This window comes from Puma concolor, chromosome C2 (genome assembly GCF_028749965.1).
Source record: "Puma concolor isolate L17-30 chromosome C2, mPumCon1.1.hap2, whole genome shotgun sequence".
Taxonomy (NCBI): Eukaryota; Metazoa; Chordata; class Mammalia; order Carnivora; family Felidae; genus Puma; species Puma concolor.
Genome location: NC_141675.1, coordinates 38,343,122 through 38,360,846, shown reverse-complemented (window position 1 = coordinate 38,360,846; position 17,725 = coordinate 38,343,122). Strand labels below are relative to the sequence as shown.

The window sequence follows — 17,725 nt, the reverse complement described above, 5'->3', positions numbered from 1 at the left end:
CATGTGGTCTCTGTCTCTCTCAAAATAAATAAATAAATTTTTTAAAAAATTTAAGAAAAAAAGAAGTTTAAAAAAAAAAGAAGTAAAATACTTTTGTTAATCAGCAATTCTAACAGTTTTCTAAACAATTCAGCAGTAAACGTCGAAGGAAGCCAAGGAAGTCCAAGGAAGTATGCTCTACCTGCTCAATTTACCTAAGCCAATTTTTTACACCATGGCAAAAAAAAAAAAAAAAAAAAAAAAAAAAAACCTGTCACAGAGGGAAATAAAAGGGTGCATAATTGCACTGTATTAGCAAGTGTAACCAGCACAGGAAATGCAGAAGGAAAGAAAATACCGCATTCTCTGCCTATCCTCATTTTGCTGAACAAGCAAACAAAATCCTTAAAATCAAAATAATACACTAATTTTTGTAAAGTCCAAGGAAATGCGTCTAACAATTTTTCTAAGGAAACGATTATGGTCTCTCCTCCCAAAATCAAGCTACAACATGGCACCAACACCCCTCTCCTTTAAAGCAGTATTTTCATCTGGTGATAAACAGAAATAAATGCATAGGAAACAATTAAGATACATCAAATAATTTGCCATCAAAATCCTGCATATCATACATTTTAATTTATTTTTATTGAAGTACAATTGACATGCATCATATTATTTTCAGATATACAACTTAATAACCACAATAAGCCTAGTTAACATGCTACCATGCATAATTTTTCTTATAACGAGAACTTTCAAGATCTAGTCTCTTAGAAACTTTCAAATATGCAATACAGTATTATTTTTTTTTTTTTAATTTTTTTTTTTTTCAACGTTTTTTTATTTATTTTTGGGACAGAGAGAGACAGAGCATGAACGGGGGAGGGGCAGAGAGAGAGGGAGACACAGAATCGGAAACAGGCTCCAGGCTCCGAACCATCAGCCCAGAGCCTGACGCAGGGCTCGAACTCACGGACCGCGAGATCGTGACCTGGCTGAAGTCGGACGCTTAACCGACTGCGCCACCCAGGCGCCCCGCAATACAGTATTATTAACCATAGTCACCATGCTGTACATTCCGTTCCCTTGTACATATTTGAATTAACACTCTCCTCGATGTGTAGAAACATGATTAACAGGCATCCTGAACTATATCAATGGGAATTTAACTACCAAAGAATGAGCAAGAAACAGAAGAAGCTGTACGTTCCATCTGTACTATAGAATGGGTCACTCATCTGCTCTGCCAGAGGAAGGAAAACCAAACCACAGAGATCAAGACTAGAAATTCCAAATACTATAGTATTAGCCAAAATGATCTGATACTCTCTCCAATAAATTCAGCACTTGTGTGAGAAATAGAAAGCAGCAATCTGGGCATCATTATATGATAGTTGATGACTTAGATTCTAAAATCTTAGGATTCGAATTTATACGACATTTTGAAAAGTAAGTACTTTCTATTTCCTCTAAGGACAAAAAGGAGAGGGGAAAAAGGAACTAAGGTTTATTATGTACTTTATTGACAGTAATTCACTTAATCCTTACATCAACACTGTAAAAAATAGATTTACATCCATATTACAAATGAGAAAAATGAAGTGCAAGAGTTTAAGCAATTTGCCTTAATAAGACAAATACAATTAATTACCAAGTCATGATTTGAACCCAAAGGTCTTTTGCTTGTCATCAAAATCCATAATCTTTAACTGCATCGTACAGCCCTCCATACTAATGGGAAAAATTACACCGATATCCTTTGAGTCCTGAGATACCCTGATTCCTTTCACAGACATTGGTAGAGAATCTCGTAATAGCATGAACTGATGATAACCTAAAGCAATATATAAACTGAAAAGATATTACTGGAAGATCCAACAATTTACTTATAGAAACAGCTACTCCCTCACAACCATGAGAAGTACTATTTTAGGAGGAAGCCTGAACATACACATTAAAATGTTTTCAGTGTATCCAAAACCTCAAATAGGAGATACTTAAAATATGACTTTGAAAACAAACTAAAATCATGAAGCTTATGCTCGAACTATCCCAATAGTTCCCTAACAGCAGGCCTGTTTTTGCGAATCTGTTAGGTGGCCGAGTGATGTACCCAACTATTCCCCTCCACACCGACAGGAAACGTACAGGGGAAGGAAGAAACCGACAAGGAGTAAAAGTGGGATGTAAAACAGCCAAAACTGGTCCTCTAACCATAGTTTCTACAAAATTAAAGGCTGACTGTTAAAGCCATTACTAGTTACGAGCTAATTACAAACATATCCACAAAATGGCACAAAGATTCTATTTATCAGAAACTGATAAAGCAGGTATAAAATGTGCTGGTTATGTTTCTCAGAACTAAGGCTCGCCCCGTCTACCGTAAATTTAATTTCCTAACAACCAACTTATAATCATACACGTCTGCAAGATATAACAGTCCCTAGAACCTTTAAGTGTTGTTACACAACTTACTGCATTGGCATCAAAAGCTTAAGAACTACTTCAGGCAGTACTTACTACTTTTAATATCGTGTTAGACTTGAGAAACTCAAAGCAAAAAAAAAACAATCAGTGATCGGCCCAAGACGGCAACTAAGACCTGATGCTAACCACCACCTAACTGCTGCTAAACTACTTGCACAGCTCAAAGGTTTCACAGTATGTGCACACGTTTCCCTGTTAACTCAAAATCAATTTAATAATCTAAAGTGGCTTCCAAGTCTATGGAAGGAGGAACACACAACATGGAGATGCAGGGGATCCCGAGCTCTTGAAAGTGAACCCTCAAAAGGAGCGCTCATTTTATACTTCCTCGTAAGCGATACAAGACCACGTGTAGAGCGTAGCATTAACCTTGGTGAGGCAGCTCTGCAAAGGAGAACTGCTCCCGCCTCTGCACTTCCCACCCCGCGTCCTTCCACCATTGGTCCTCCCCTCACAACTTGCAGCCCTAGATGTTATTTATTCCCTGGAGAGGGTTTGAGGTAAACTGAAGGAAGCCGGAAGCGTGTGAAATCTAGGACCAAAGAACCGAGGACAGAGAGGAAAACACTTAAGCACCGGGAAGAGATTCCCGCCTCTCCCAGGTGCTGTCCGGCGGCCTTAGAGCGCCACAAACAGGGATACAGGGGCGCTTTTTCACGGCTTCAGACCTCAGTTTAAATCCCGGATTTCCCTCCAGTGCCAAATGCAGGCCGAACTACTCACGCCACCCGCCGTGGGCCCGCCAGCCTCCAACCAAATCCAGGCTAGGACTAAGGGGAGACACCAGGCCTCTCAACCTGCGCACCACAGTGCGTCGGCGCCCGGGCCTACCGTAGTGACCAGAACGCGGACTCCCACCCCAATCTCCTCCCGCTGGCCAGAAGAGTCTGTAGGCCCCAGATGACAGTGATAAACTCACTGACTTATGAAGTCCTCTAAGAAATTACCTTCGAACTGGCCTTCTGAGATCCGCCTGGCGTTTTGTCCGCCATCTTGAGTTTTGCCCCTCCTTCGGCGGCCGCAGCAGCACGGGCGAGTCGAACGCCGAAACAGCGGATCTCAGCGGAGCCCGCCAGAGGCGCCTTCAAGGCTGAAGAGTCGACTGCCGAGATAGGGAATTCGGGCGGAGCTGTGCCACCTGACTTCCGGTGTCAGTAATTTCCCCGGCCCCGCCCACTCCGCTGAATTTTGTGAGTTTCGGTTGCCTGTCGTATATCGCGGTCCAGGAATTTAGAGAATCTCCTTTTTTTAACTTTCAGGGCTGGCTGATACTTCATTTGTCTTCCAGGCGCCAGCCCTTAGTAGGTGCGAGCCAGTTGAATTTCGTGGGTGAGGAGGGAACGGCTCCTTAAAGAAGATGTGCACTGGTCAGCTAGGGAGCTGACTGGGGGGCCAGGGGGATCTCGCATTCCTTGGCCAAAGACGGTGTTTGCGCCACCTCTGGAGCTTACACCACAGTGCGAAAGGCAAACTTGGAATTTGCACGTTACTTTCAGATAGAACGGTACCTGGAAAGCGAAGAAAAAGAGCATTTAACTCAAACTGAGAATCTGGCAGTGGAGTTATCCCATAGACTGTTGGAGGTATCTACAATTGGGTACATGCAGAGAAAGGCAAAGTGAGAGAAAAGCATAAGTAGACAGAATTCTAAATCTAGTATACATGTAAGCTGTGTGTCATTTAAAATTACATTTCATGGGGGCGCCTGGGTGGTTCAGTCCGTTAAGCACACGACTTGGTTTCTTTGGCTCAGGTCATGATTTGGGGGTTTTGCAAGTTCAAGCCCGAGTAGCTCTGCGCTGACAGCGAGAGCCTGCTTGGGATTCTCTGTCTCCCACTCTCTCTGCCCCCCTCAAAATAAATAAACTTCAAAAAAATTAAAAATAAAATATTTCATGGTTTAGTATTCTTTTCCTTTTTAATCACAAATGGATGGAGAGGAGACCATAAACTTTTCTGTACTTAATATCTTTTTAAAGTTCTTTTTTTTTTTTAAGTTTATTTATTTACTTTGAAAGAGCGTGTGTGCACAAGTGGAGGAGGGGGAGAGAGAGAGAAAGAGAAAGAGAGAATCCCAAGCAGGCTCTACACCATTAGCACGGAAGCTGATGCGGGCCTCGAACTCACAAACCGTGAGATCATGACCTGAACAGAAATCAAGAGTAGGATGCTTAACGGACTCCACCACCCACGTGCCTCCTTTCTTTAAGTTCTTAATAGGATCTGTATTCAAAGAAGGAAAACTTGCTTGAGAAGGTCATGCCTGAACCCAGCCAGTCAAGAAAAATGGAAAGGGCATTCCAGGCAGAGGGAGTAGTTGAAATAAAAGCCTGGTGACATGAATCAGTACAGCCCGTTGTGTAGCCACCATAAGCAGTCAAGTTTTATTAGAAGAGGTATAGAGAGGGTTGTGGCTAGAGAGATGAGTGGGAGCAATTTCACATAGGTCCCTGAAGCGAGCAGCATGCTTAGGAGTTAGAATTCTAGTCTGAAGATGAAGAGTGGGCTTCAGTAGGGTTAGGTAGGGCTGTGGTGTCAGATTTTAAGTTTTAAAAAATTGCTCTTAGGACTGCAGGAAGGGAAGAAGGAGTCATCACTTTCTCTCCTTAATTCATTTACTTGAAATACTTTTGAGCCCCATTTTGTGTACAAAATCCTGCCCAAAGTTTTGAGAGGTTTACAGAGACAAGTAAAAATCACTGTCTTCATATGATTTTAAAACTTAATTAATGACGAATGGGAGAGAGAAAGAGCAGAATTAAACTGATGCCACAAGGAAGGATCAATAGTTGTGGGAACTTTGAAAGCAGTAATTCTGAGAGTAAGGGTGCTGTAAAGAGATGGGGAGGTTTCACAAAGAAGGTAACATTTGAGCCAACTCTGAAGAAGTAAAATTTTGTCTGCTGGTTGGTGTTGGGGGGAGAGGGAAGGGAGGTTGGTAGGGTGCATGAGGGAAGCACTGAGAACAGGATCTGACCCATGGCAGGCCTCAGGAAAGATTAACTGTCGTATAGCTGGGCACTGAGGGATCAGCAGGCTAGAGCTCCTGTTCTGGGTGGGCGAATGGGGGTGGCAGAACACACAGTAAATAAATGAGCAAACAAGACATGATCAGAAAGTGAAAAGTGCTATGCCTTGAAATTAAATTGGAATGATTTGCAACCTCCAGTCCAATTGAATTTATTTCCAATCTCGGGTTTTGTCACACTTTTTTAATTCTGGGCTTCTACTTCCCCCACCCTCACCCTGGCCTCTAATTGAAAGTGAATCAATTTTACACTCTTACTGAAGATGTCACTTCCTCCAGGAAGTCTCACAGACCTCCCTTCCCCATCAAGCCTAAGATAGAGACTCTGCTTCTGTTTCCATAAGAATCTATACTTTACCACCCCAAATGCTCATCACATTTAATTGGTTACAGTCTAGGGTTAGAAAGTGAAATCAGCTGAAATGAAAGAAGGATTGGAATTGGCTGTAGCTCATCATGTTCTGACATGCTGCAGGCTGACTTTATCACTATAAAGTGAGTAACTGCATGCTGTTCATTAAAATCCTCAAAGTTCTTCTCACAAAAATAATTTTTGCCAAATTTCTACTCCTAAAGAGTTAGAAGTAAGGGAACACAGACCTCCTCCTTCTCTTCTTTTTCATACAGTAAGATCCCAGAAGAAGCCAGACAAATGTGACCTGACAGGAAGTAATACATAGGCCTTTATTAAGGCCTAATTACACTTTAAAAAACTCACAATCATGGTTATGAGCAAAGTTGTCCTCCACACATATATGTCATGAAATTGGCCCTATTACTCAAACCACAAATTAAAGAGGATGACAGCATGAATCATACAAATGGAATTTTACAGAATCTGAAATTTTTAGATTCACAATTACTATTGCCAAGGGACAACACATAACTGGTAAGAAAATCATAGAATTTACTACAATTAGTACTACTTTTTTACAATCTCACTAAAACCAGGCTCTTTGTCTCTGGCTGTTGTGTTGGGTCTCTAGTCCCACACCTGTCATCTGTTCTCCCTGCAGCTGTGTTCAACAGAGATTCCAAAATAGTGCCAGATGCCGTCCACAGAGGTGTTTTATTTGGTTCAACCAAGGAGATTTTTTCTTTGAAATTTGAGCTAGCATTTTCAAATTGGGAGATTTTATTCTTTTATACTCAGGGTTTCCAGCTTTTCTTGAAAAATGGGAGTCTGGCAACAATTCAGTGGAGGTGAGCCACAAGGGCCTTCTGGAAAGGGAGCCGCACACTGTATTTCACCATGCCTTCACCACACACACATACACACGCACACACACACACTGTAGACAAATGCCCCACACCTGACCTGCTTGTAGGCATTTGTTTTCTAATCCTCATGCACAATTTAAGTCTTACTATTTGTGATAAACAAAACGTTTACTACTCCCTCCCCCAGCACCAATGAGAATGACTTATCCATTAAGTACAAAAGTCTTAGTGCCTAGGACCTCCCAAATGTTAAATTTCTTTTAAAACAAGGCCGGGGGGGGGGGGGGGGGCGGGTAGTAGATTGGAGAGGCTGAAACAAAAGCAGCATTTACCACTGCACACAATGAAAGAGATCTTACAAACGATTGCCCCAAAACCAAAATCTGCCACAGGGTGCCAGTGGACTGCTCCTACTTAGTGGCACTTTCATTCTCCGGAATTTTTCAAGCAGCTTCTCCCTCCTGTCTAGACTTCAGGATAGAGTCGGATGAAAGCACAATCCCATCCATTTGTTTATTTGGCAGTTATTGAACTTCTAGCATGTGCCAGGCTTTGAAAAAAGAAGAGGGAGAAAAGAACAGCTAAAATCAGACTTAGCTCTTCTGTTAAGAGACATCCCAGCTGCTTCTAGGAATAGTCAGGGAATAGCCTTCAAGGAGGGTGTGTTCTGTGTGAAATTAAAGATTCTTTCTGTTAAACTTGATTGTCTGCCCCACTTGAACATGCTAGCCTGACAAGATTTCAGTGGTAATAGCAGGTTCTCCCTTTTCAACCCTCCCCCACCAACTTACTTACTGATGGTATCTAGAATTCTTTTGACAATAGTAATTAGCAGTGGCTTTTTTTTTTTTTTTTTTTTTTTTTTTTTAGCAGTGGTATGTTTTTTTAAACTAAAAATGCCTGGGGCGCCTGAGTGAGTTTGTGAGTTTGAGCCCTGCATCAGGTTCTGCTGACAGCTCAGAGCTTGAAGCCTGTTCAGATTCTGTGTCTCCATCTCTCTCTGCCCCTTGCTCATGCACTCTCTTTCTCTCAAAAATAAATAAACATCAAAAAAAATTTTTTTAACTAAAAATGCCTAAGAAATAAAAGATATGTATAAATGGTGTCAACAAGCATATAGCCCAAGAATGGGCTCGTGACACTTACAAGATAATAAAAATTGCTATTTTAGCTATGATCCTGGTGAGAAGATTACCATTAGCATGCTACCATGTAGCAATTGTTTTATCAACAAGAAAACCTATGATGATCTAGATGGGGTATCCTAGAAATGGTGTTCCTCAGTGAGTGACTGCATATGTGTGTACATGGGTGTTTGTGGCAAAACTGTATCGACGGTGCCCATGGCAAGTTGAGACAACTAGCAAAGGGCAACATCTCCAGGGAGTCCTCACTGACTATGACCTGGTAGTCTAAAGGTGGCATTGGCTTGGAACACAAGGAGATCAGGCTTCAACTTATGACCTGCCTTCTGCTGGGGGGAAGCCTACATATCCCCACGAAGACTGAAATCCTAAAGACAACACCAAGTAATATAAAGATTGAGTGAAGAATGAAGTTATGAAGAGAAAATGAAACAAGATTATTTCCCTTATCAATTTCACTTGGTTGCCAATAACAGAAGTCCAACTGTAGTGGTCTTAAACACGAAAGGCTTTATTGTTACCATGGTAAGTCTTCTATCAAAGAATATGGCATAATTTTCTTCTTTTTCAAGTTTTGTTCTGTTTCCTTCATATCTGCTTTGTATATTTCTTATTATTTTATTCTAATTTGTTTTATCTTTTCTGTTGTTACCGCAAATAGATTGTTTTTCCATTATGTATATATGTCCTAAGTAATCGTTATTCATATGGTGATTAACATACATAAATGTTGTGTCCAGTCACTTTGCTGAATTCCTTTATTATTTGTATAGTTTTTCTGTCTTAGTCTTTTAGGTATACAATCATATCATTTGTAAATAATTGCAAGTTTACCTCCTCTTGTCCCTTCCCTCCCCCATCTTTTTGTTTTTCTCTTGTGTAATAACAGCCAGTACCTCCAGAATAATAAGGTAAGAGTGGCGCTAATGGATATCCTTGTCTGGTTCCTGACTTTAATGAGAATGCTTTTAGTGTTCTTATCAGGAAGAGGCTAACTTTTGGGTTGTGAGTTGAATTCTATACAATTTTTTTAGCTAACCATGGAACTGAAAATACAGAATTTTAAATTCTCATAGAAAAGCTGAGGACTCTGAGGATATGCTAAACAATGCCAATGGTGAGACAAGATGGTTAGAGAAACACTTATAGGCTTGTGTTAAGAAAACCCAGCACATCTCAATGACTTAGAAAAATAAGGGAACAAAGTAGAAATGTTCTGCTCTGTGCAGCAGAAAGAATGGGCAGCCAGGAAGGGCAAACTGGAGGGAGGACATGTAGAAATCTATGTTAGTTTCCTGCTGCTGATGTAACAAATTACCACAAATTTAGTGGCTTATAGCAGCAACACAAATGTATTATCTTATGGTTCTGGAGGTCAGAAGTCTAAAATGTGCCTGCAGGCCTGTGTTCATTTGGAGACTCTAGAGAATCCTTTTCCTTGCCTTTTCCAGCTTCTAGACTTCACCTACATTCCCTGGCCTTCTTCTCCATCTTCAAAGCCAGCAGCATAACATCTTTTCTCCTCTCTGACCTCTGCTTCCATCATTGTTATCTTCTGTCCGACTCTAATTCTACTGCCTCCCTGTTATAAGGTCCCTTGTGATTACTCTGGGCCCACGATGACAATCCAGTATAATCTCCCCATCTCAATAGCCTTAACTTGATCACATCCACAAGTCCGTTTACCATGTAAATTAACATGCTTGCAGATTCTGGGAATTAGGATGCAACCCTCTTTGGAGGGTTATTATTCAGTCCACCACAGGATCTAAAGTGAACTTTCTGCTTCTGTATTTTGTCCCCTGGCTGGCAGGCACAGCTTTGATTCCATCAGATCCCATGGGAAGGGTCATAATAAATACAGTCATCTCAAACCAACCGAGTTCTGAAATTGTTACTGGGGAATTCAGTGGGTATGGTTCCAGCAAAGAAGGGTAAGCCAGGTCTCTATTGTCAAGGACTTAACAGGGCATAAAGGGGACAAATGTGTCACAATAGGAGTGTCATAAGTGAGGACTGAAATTTTACCCTGTTGTATTTGCTGCTATATCTGCAGTGCCTAGAACAGAGTAAGCACCATGCAGGTACTCACTGAGTATTTGTTAATGAATGAAATCTTTATCAGAGGTGGTTTAGGAGAGCTTAGAAGATTGGCACTGCAGAAAAGGAGAGGGAAGACCTCATGAAGGGTGCTGTACACTTTTGGGCGCATCTGTCTCAATTTCAAGACTTCAACTCTGGGACAAACTCCCAGGAGTTAACTAGAAGTTGCTGAGAGAGGAGAATGAGGACCTTAACAAAATGTTGTCTTTTTTTTTTTTTTTTAATTTTTTTAACTTTTTTTTTTTTTTAATTTTTTTTCAACGTTTTTTATTTATTTTTGGGACAGAGAGAGACAGAGCATGAACGGGGGAGGGGCAGAGAGAGAGGGAGACACAGAATCGGAAACAGGCTCCAGGCTCCGAGCCATCAGCCCAGAGCCCGACGTGGGGCTCGAACTCACGGACTGCGAGATCGTGACCTGGCTGAAGTCGGATGCTTAACCGACTGCGCCACCCAGGCGCCCCAAAATTTTTTTTTAACGTTTATTTATTTTTGAGACAGACAGAGACAGAGCATGAGTGGGGGAGGGGCAGAGAGAGAGGGAGACACAGAATCTGAAACAGGCTCCAGGCTCTGAGCTGTCAGCACAGAGCCCGACGTGGGGCTCGAACTCACGGACCATGAGATCATGACCTGAGCTGAAGTTGGCTGCTTAACCGACTGAGCCACCTAGGCGCCCCAATGTTGTCTTATTTTAAGAAAATGAAAATTGTATTATTTGATCAGACTTAAAAGTCTCCCTTCGTGTACAAATTTTGAAATAATACAACTCTCCTCTCATCCCCAATTAAAAAACAATTTTCAAGAATTGTGTGATTTCTACACAGGCAGTCTCAATGGACGATGAACATCATTTACTGTTTTGCCACCTGGTGGCGCTGCTGCAGCCGATAAACAAAATACCCACCATCCTTTGTAGGTATCCCGTGAACATATAGGGAACCTCTGTAATATTGGTGCTCTTGTCACATTTGCTGTTACAATGAAAAATCTTTCTAATACCCTGTTGTGGTCCACCAAGCTTTCACTGAACAATTGTGCTAGTGCTGTTGCTAAAAAATGTGCTAAAAAATAATTTAGAAGGGGAAGTTAAATGTGATAAAACCATGGTATACTGTGTTATTTGAGGGAGAACAGTTCACTAGATATTAGAGATAACAAAAATATTAGAGACAACATTAGAGATAATATCTTTACAGTGAGGTTTGCTCTGCTTCTCTAGGAAGGCAGGAGCAGGGCTGAATCCCAACACCTATTTTCATGCTTGGCACACAGTAGGCAAACAATATATATTTGTCGAATAAATAATAAATAAACATGACAGATGGCCACCTTATTTAGCTCCCAACCAAATATCCATCCTCTCAGTTTTACCCCTACATGGATACCAACAAAAAGGTCCTGAAACCAAATTCTAAAATCACAGCAATGAGTTTCTGAATAGTTCAGCTCAGGTTAGCTGCTCATTTTGGTTAATCAACTATGCTAAGGAAAATAATGCCACAAAAGACAAATGGCTCCCAGAGACTTACCATGGGATGAACGAAGATTTGGAGGAGAGAGGAGCACCTGGATGGCTCAGTCAGTTGAGCATCCTGACTTTTTTTTTTTAATTATTTTTTTTAATGTTTATTTTTGAGAGAGATAAAGAGAGACAGAACGTGAGCAGGGAAGGGGCAGAGAGAGGGAGACAGAATCCGAAGCAGTCTCCAGGCTCCAAGCTGTCAGCACAGAGCTCAATGCTGGGCTCAAAATCACGATCTGTGAGATCGTGACCTGAGTGAAGTCGGTCACCCAACTGACTGAGCCACCCAGGTGCCCCGCATCCTGAATCTTTATTTCAGCTCAGGTCATGATCTCACAGTTGGTGAGATCAAGCCCTGCATCGGGCTCTAGACTGACAGCACAGAGCTTGCTTTGGATTCTCACTCTCCTCTCTCTCTGCCCCTTCCCTTTGAATGCATGCTATCTCTCTTGAAATAAATAAATAAATAAATAAATAAATAAATAAATAAATAAATAAATATTTTTAAAAAAAAGATCTGGAGGTTGGTGGGGGAGTGGGGGTGGGATGTGTGAGCCAAAGTTTACTGTGTATGAATAATAGGTGTCAAATAAATATACAATTATTTTTCAAGTGTGTGGAGATGCTGCTGTAATTGACAGGACACAATTTGCTTTACTGTGGTCAAATACACATAACATAAAACTTGCCATTTTAACCATTTTTAAGGGTACAATTTAGTGGCATTAAGTACATTCACAGTGGGCAAACTATCACCACCATCCATCTTCAGAACGTTTTCATCTTCCCAAACTGAAACTCTGTATCCATTAAATAATAACTCCACAATCATTCCTCCCCTTGACTACTCTAGGTACCTCATAGAAGTGAAATCATACAGCATTGGTCCTTTTGTGACAGGCTTATTTCACTTAGCACAATGTCTTCAAGGTTCATCTGTGATGTAGCATGTGTCAGAAGTTCCTTCCTTCTCAAGGCTGAATAATATTCCATTATATGTCTAGACAACAATTTCTTTGGCCGTTCATCCGTTGAGGGACATTTGGATTGTTTCCAGTGTTTGGGTATCGTGTATAATGCTGCTATAAAGATTGTCAAAGCATTCTTAAATTTACAACAGCTCTTTGTCATTATGCTTACTTTCAATCACTGGTCCTAAAAGTACATGGACTACCATGTGGGGATCAGCAGAAAAACTGGCACTGTGCGTATCTTCATGCTTGATAACTTTAGAGTCTTAGAACAGGAGTATGTAAAGAGGAGAGGAATCAGTGTGGTGGTACATCTGAAAATCAACTGCAGAGAAGAAGGAATGATGCAAAATAGTCACCAGCCAGGAGAAGAGCAGACTTAAGGAAGCTATCAGAACTGTTTACAATGAACAAAGACTTTTCCCCTTTGCTCCTTAAGGCAGATGAGGAGGCACTGAACAGAGAGGCACAGACAAAAGATTTCTGACTTCAACTCCGTGTTCAAAATAATCTTTAATTTCTGTAACTGTTGAACAATGGAACAATCTACTTTAATGAAATAAGCATTTCTCTGTGAAAATACACAGACAGAAGCTGATTGATTGTAGAAAGGAGGAGGAGGTTGAAGGAGAGTTATATCTGGGCTCTAAGGCATCTTAATACCCCTACATTCTCTGTCTTTCTAATGCTTGAAACATCGGCAAAAAAGACGAAAGTGACCAAAGCTATAGAGTTGCCAAAGTAAATAATTATTCAGTGTATACTTGGTTTGATAGTTATTGGTGTCCTGTCCTCCAGATGAAGTTTGAATCTGATAAGCTAACTGTTGAGTGCTTTCAGAAATCCACATAATCTTAGAGGAAGACATTATCTGAGATTATAGTTACAGGAGCCAGAACAGATTATCAGGGACACTGAGACCTAAACCAGGAGTCCCTGCCCTTTTTGTATAATATACTGGGAAAATACCCTGGTAAATCCAGATCAAATTAAACAAATAGCAGAGCCTTGTTACATTTTCATTCAATAAAAATCAGTGATTCCAATTTGTTATGTTCATTAAACATCGGTTTTTAGTTTTTCTTCCATGATTTCTCTTTTTGTTTTTCATTAAAACTTGTTGGGGGGGGGGTGGGCACCTGGGTGGCTCAGTTGGTTGGGCGTCCGACTTCTGCTCAGGTCATGATCTCAAGGTTTGTGAGTTCGAGCCCCACGTTGGGCTCACTGCTGTTAGTGCAGAGCCCACTTCAGATCCTCTGTCTGCCTCTCTCTGCCCCTCCCCCGCTTTCACTCTCTCAAAAATAAATAAAACATTAACAAAAAAAAAACTTGTGGGAAAAATGCCTCAAGAAGCTGTGGAGAAGTAGACAATTCTCATACTTCGGGGCTGGAAAATAAATAGGTACAAGCTCCCCTGGAGGGCAATTTGGCCATAGTTAGCAACGTGAAATGTACATCCCCTTTGACCCAGCAATTCCACTTCTAGGAATTTACCTTCCAAATGCATTCTCACACTGGTAAAGAATGTGTGCAGCAAAAGATCAAAGACAGCCCATCAATAAAGGGTTGTTTAATAAAAGTATGGCACATCCAAAATATATTCAGTATAGAGTCAGGACTGAAATGCTATGCCATTGCTAGAATGAAGGAAATCTTTATGGAGTGACTTGGAAATTGCTTCAAATACACTATTGCATGACAAAAGCAAGGCAGGAAATATTTTTGTGCTTAAAAACAAAGACTTCTTTAGGTAGAAATATAGTATACACATGTGCCCAAGCAGCTTCTAAGTTGACCCTAATGATCTCCAACCCCCAGTAACAATGACCTCCCTATGTAATCCCCTTCCCATGAGATTGGGTTCAACCTAGTGAGTGATGTGCTTCTAATGAACAGCAAAAGTGAGAGGATGTCACTGCTGATGCTTGGTTATAAACAAAAACTTTGGCTTCTTGTCTTCATAGACTTTTCTGCTTCTTAGCTGTTTGCTCTGATCAAGCCAACTGCCATGCTGTGAGGTGCCCTCTGCAGAAGAAGCCCATGGGGCAAGAAACTGAGGGAAGCCTCAGGCCAAAAACTAGTGAAGAAATCAGGCCATCAGCCCAACAGCCTCTGACAAACTCAATCCTGCCAACAACCCCTTGAATGAACTTGAAAGCAGATCCTCCTGAGTGGAGCTATGACATGACTACAGGCCCCCCTGACAGCTCAGCCATGACCTTGTAAGAGACCCTGAGCCAGAGGCCCCACTAAGCCACAGGATTCCTGACCACAGATTATGTGGTATAATAAATGTTCATTGTTTGAATCCACTAAGTTTGAGGGTAATTTGTTGCACAGCAGTAGATAACTAATACAAGATGTAATGTGGGTTCAAGTATATATACAATATATTTCTTTAAAAATTGGCCACTGTGGGAGTGCCTGGGTAGCTCAGTCAATTAAGCCTCCAACTCTTGATTTCAGCTCAGGTCATGATCTCATTGCTCGTGAGTTTGAACCCTGTGTCAGGCTCTGTGCTAACAGTGCAGAGCCTACTTGGGATTCTCTCTCTCTCCCTCTCTCTCTCTCTCCCTCTCTCCCTTTCTCTCTCTCCCTCCCCCACCTCAAAATAAATAACTTAAAAAAAAAATTGGCCACTGTACTTGCCCCTGAGGAGGAAATGTAAAATTCTGGGTATCAAAGGTAGGAGGAAACTTACTTTTTACCGTATGCCCTTTGGTCTATTTGAATATACTGTTTATTCAACAAACAAACAGAGACAAATAATAACACTTAATATCCTCCAATAAATGATAATCCCAAAGGCCCATTTCAAAAATTCTCATACAAATTTTTTTTCCTATATCTACATACATTAGATATTCACAAAGAAGTTGTTTATACTTCTTTAACCTGGGCACATATCACATCACGTCACATTAAAAACAGAGACTCTTTCCTTTCACACTTTTTTTGGAGTCATGGGGAAAATGCCTTCTTTTCAACCTCCTTGTCAGCCCCTCCTGGTCTGACTCCCCTGTGCTCCAGCCACTCTAAGATTCTGGTTCCTGCATTAGGCTCTGTTTTTCCCAGTCTCTCTCCCTTAACTCACACCTCCTCTCAATTTGGAATACTTTTCCTCCCAGGCCCCTCCCCTGACTAATTACTATACAAAATACAAGATTCAAGTCCAGGCTCCTCCTCTGACACCCTCAGCCCACTCCTGTCCCACCCCAGCTCTTGCCAACTCCCTCATCCAGCAATTGTGTTTCTGGCTATGCTCCCCAGATGCATTGGTCCCTCACTCCTTTGGCTGTCCCTTATTTTACATAGTCCAAGATACCTATTCACCCATGTACTGTCATTTTTCTGTCTTGCCTACTAGTTGGTAAGCTCCATGGAGATGGGAAGGCAAGTTATAGAAGGCAGGGATATGGGAACTGTGGTACAACATGCCCTTTTTACTTATCCATTCCCAGTGCATAATCCGAACTAGAGAAGTAGAAGTGGATATGTTTAGCTCACATAGAGGTTGCTTACATTCCTGACACAAATTCACAAGACATATTTGAAGACGTACACATGCATCTAACCCTTAAGATGCATGTACAGAATACCTTTAGTTGCAGTTGACAGAAGCTTCTTCACTTATGTAGCTTAAACTGTAAGGAGATTTTATTTCACCTATCAAGAAGTTCAGAGGTGAGACTGCCCCAGGATTTATTAGTTTAGCAGCTCAGTCTCATCAAAGACCCAGGTCCTTTCCATCTTTCTGCTCTGCCATCTTCAGTGGGTAAGCCTGCCCCTCAGGCTAATTTCCCCTCTATTCACAGGATGGCTACCACAGCTCCCAACATCACACCAGAAGAAGTGTTCCTTTCTTCCTGAAAGCATGGGTAGCTCTTTTGTTTTAAGACTGAGGGGAAAAAATCCTAGAAGCCACTCCAGCAGACTTTCCCTCCATGTTTCATTGGCCATAAAAGAGTTGACACCCCTGTCTTATCTATCTGATGGCAAGGGGAGTAAGATAGATGATCATGATCAGTTTACATGGAGTACCTGGCTGACTAGGCCATGCGTTATCTGAATAAAATCTGGGTTCTGCTAAAAAGAAGGAAGGGGGTGGGTAACAACAACACTGTCTTCTATATTGTGAGGACCTGGGCTCTCTGGTTTTTTTTTTTTCACTATTGTGCTAAATTGCATATATTATAATTAGAAAACACTTCATCACGCCCAGCACCTGGAGATCTATTTTTAAAAGTATCACACATATGACCTAAATCCAGCCCAAAATATGGATATTTTAAACTTTAGCATTGGTCCCACTAGTCTTACTGTATCTTACTTACTTTGGGAAAGATACAATGGGGTCTGAGTGAGAAGAGTGGGGCAGTTAAACCTAGGACCATGCTGGTGTTTGCCAAGGGACTGAAATGATGACTTTTTCCCCCTTTCCAAATTGGCCAGAACTCTTCAGAGAGCTTACAGAGCAACCAGACCAGGACCTGACAAGCTGGGCATGTTATAGAATAGGACACACAGGCTCTCTAGCTGGACTGACTTAGTTTAAATCTTAGCTCCACTACTTAATATCACATGAAATTTAGGTAATGACATTACATTTTCTCTATTCCTCTCTTTCCTTCTGTGTAAAACAGAGATAATAATACAAACCTTGCAGGTTTCTGAAAGGATTAAGTAAATATCTGAAATAAAAAGCATATGGCAGAATGCCTAGAACATAAGAATAAAAATATCAAACCTATTATAGGAAAAACAAAACGAACAAAAAACAGTGTTATCATAGCACAAGAACTAACAAATTGGAACTAACAAAATGGAATAGAAGAGAGATCTCTAACATAGACCCATTTGCACAAGGGAAATGAATATACAACAAAGGTGTCACCACAAATCAATGGGGGAAAGGATGAATTGCCCAGCAAATGGTGGTGGGAAAAGTGACTCACTATGAAGAAAAGGAAAATGTGGTCCCCATCTAACACCATGCCTCAAAGCAGGTTCATGGGACTGTAGTGCAAAAGTTCCTTTTCACTTTCCAAACTAGCAGTATGGTTTCAAGATGAATAAAGGACCTAATTGTCTAAGGAATAACTCTAATGTTGATGGAAGAAAGTATAGTAGGGTGTCTTTGTAACCCTAGGAGTTGGGAATCACTTCCTAAACAAAATTTCCCAAGCACATACTGTAAGACAAAAAGCTGATGCATTTAAGGGGTGCCTGATTGGCTCAGTTGGTAGAGAATGTGACTCTTGAT

General features: G+C 41.1%; 2 protein-coding genes and 1 pseudogene across 4 annotated transcripts in view; 1 reads left to right on the top strand and 2 right to left on the bottom strand.

Moving 5' to 3' along the window:
• Window positions 1–3,555, bottom strand: part of U2SURP (U2 snRNP associated SURP domain containing) — a 55,230-nt gene extending 51,675 nt beyond the window's left edge. The window contains exon 1 of one of the 2 annotated variants that reach the window (XM_086674453.1): window positions 3,417–3,555. In XM_086674453.1, the coding sequence (XP_086530579.1) occupies window positions 3,417–3,461 (45 nt within the window). In that variant the 5' untranslated portion in view covers window positions 3,462–3,555. The remainder of the gene's footprint in view (window positions 1–3,416) is intronic. The other variant, XM_086674452.1, reaches the window with a different exon arrangement.
• A 152-nt stretch (window positions 3,556–3,707) lies between these two features.
• The window catches only part of LOC147577204 (uncharacterized), a 109,801-nt gene continuing 95,783 nt past the window's right edge, over window positions 3,708–17,725 (bottom strand). For both annotated transcript variants that reach the window (XM_086674464.1, XM_086674465.1), the window contains one exon: window positions 3,708–3,977. The gene's annotated coding sequence lies outside the window, so the exon portion shown is untranslated. The remainder of the gene's footprint in view (window positions 3,978–17,725) is intronic.
• LOC147577205 (uncharacterized) lies at window positions 3,827–13,493 on the top strand (annotated as a pseudogene).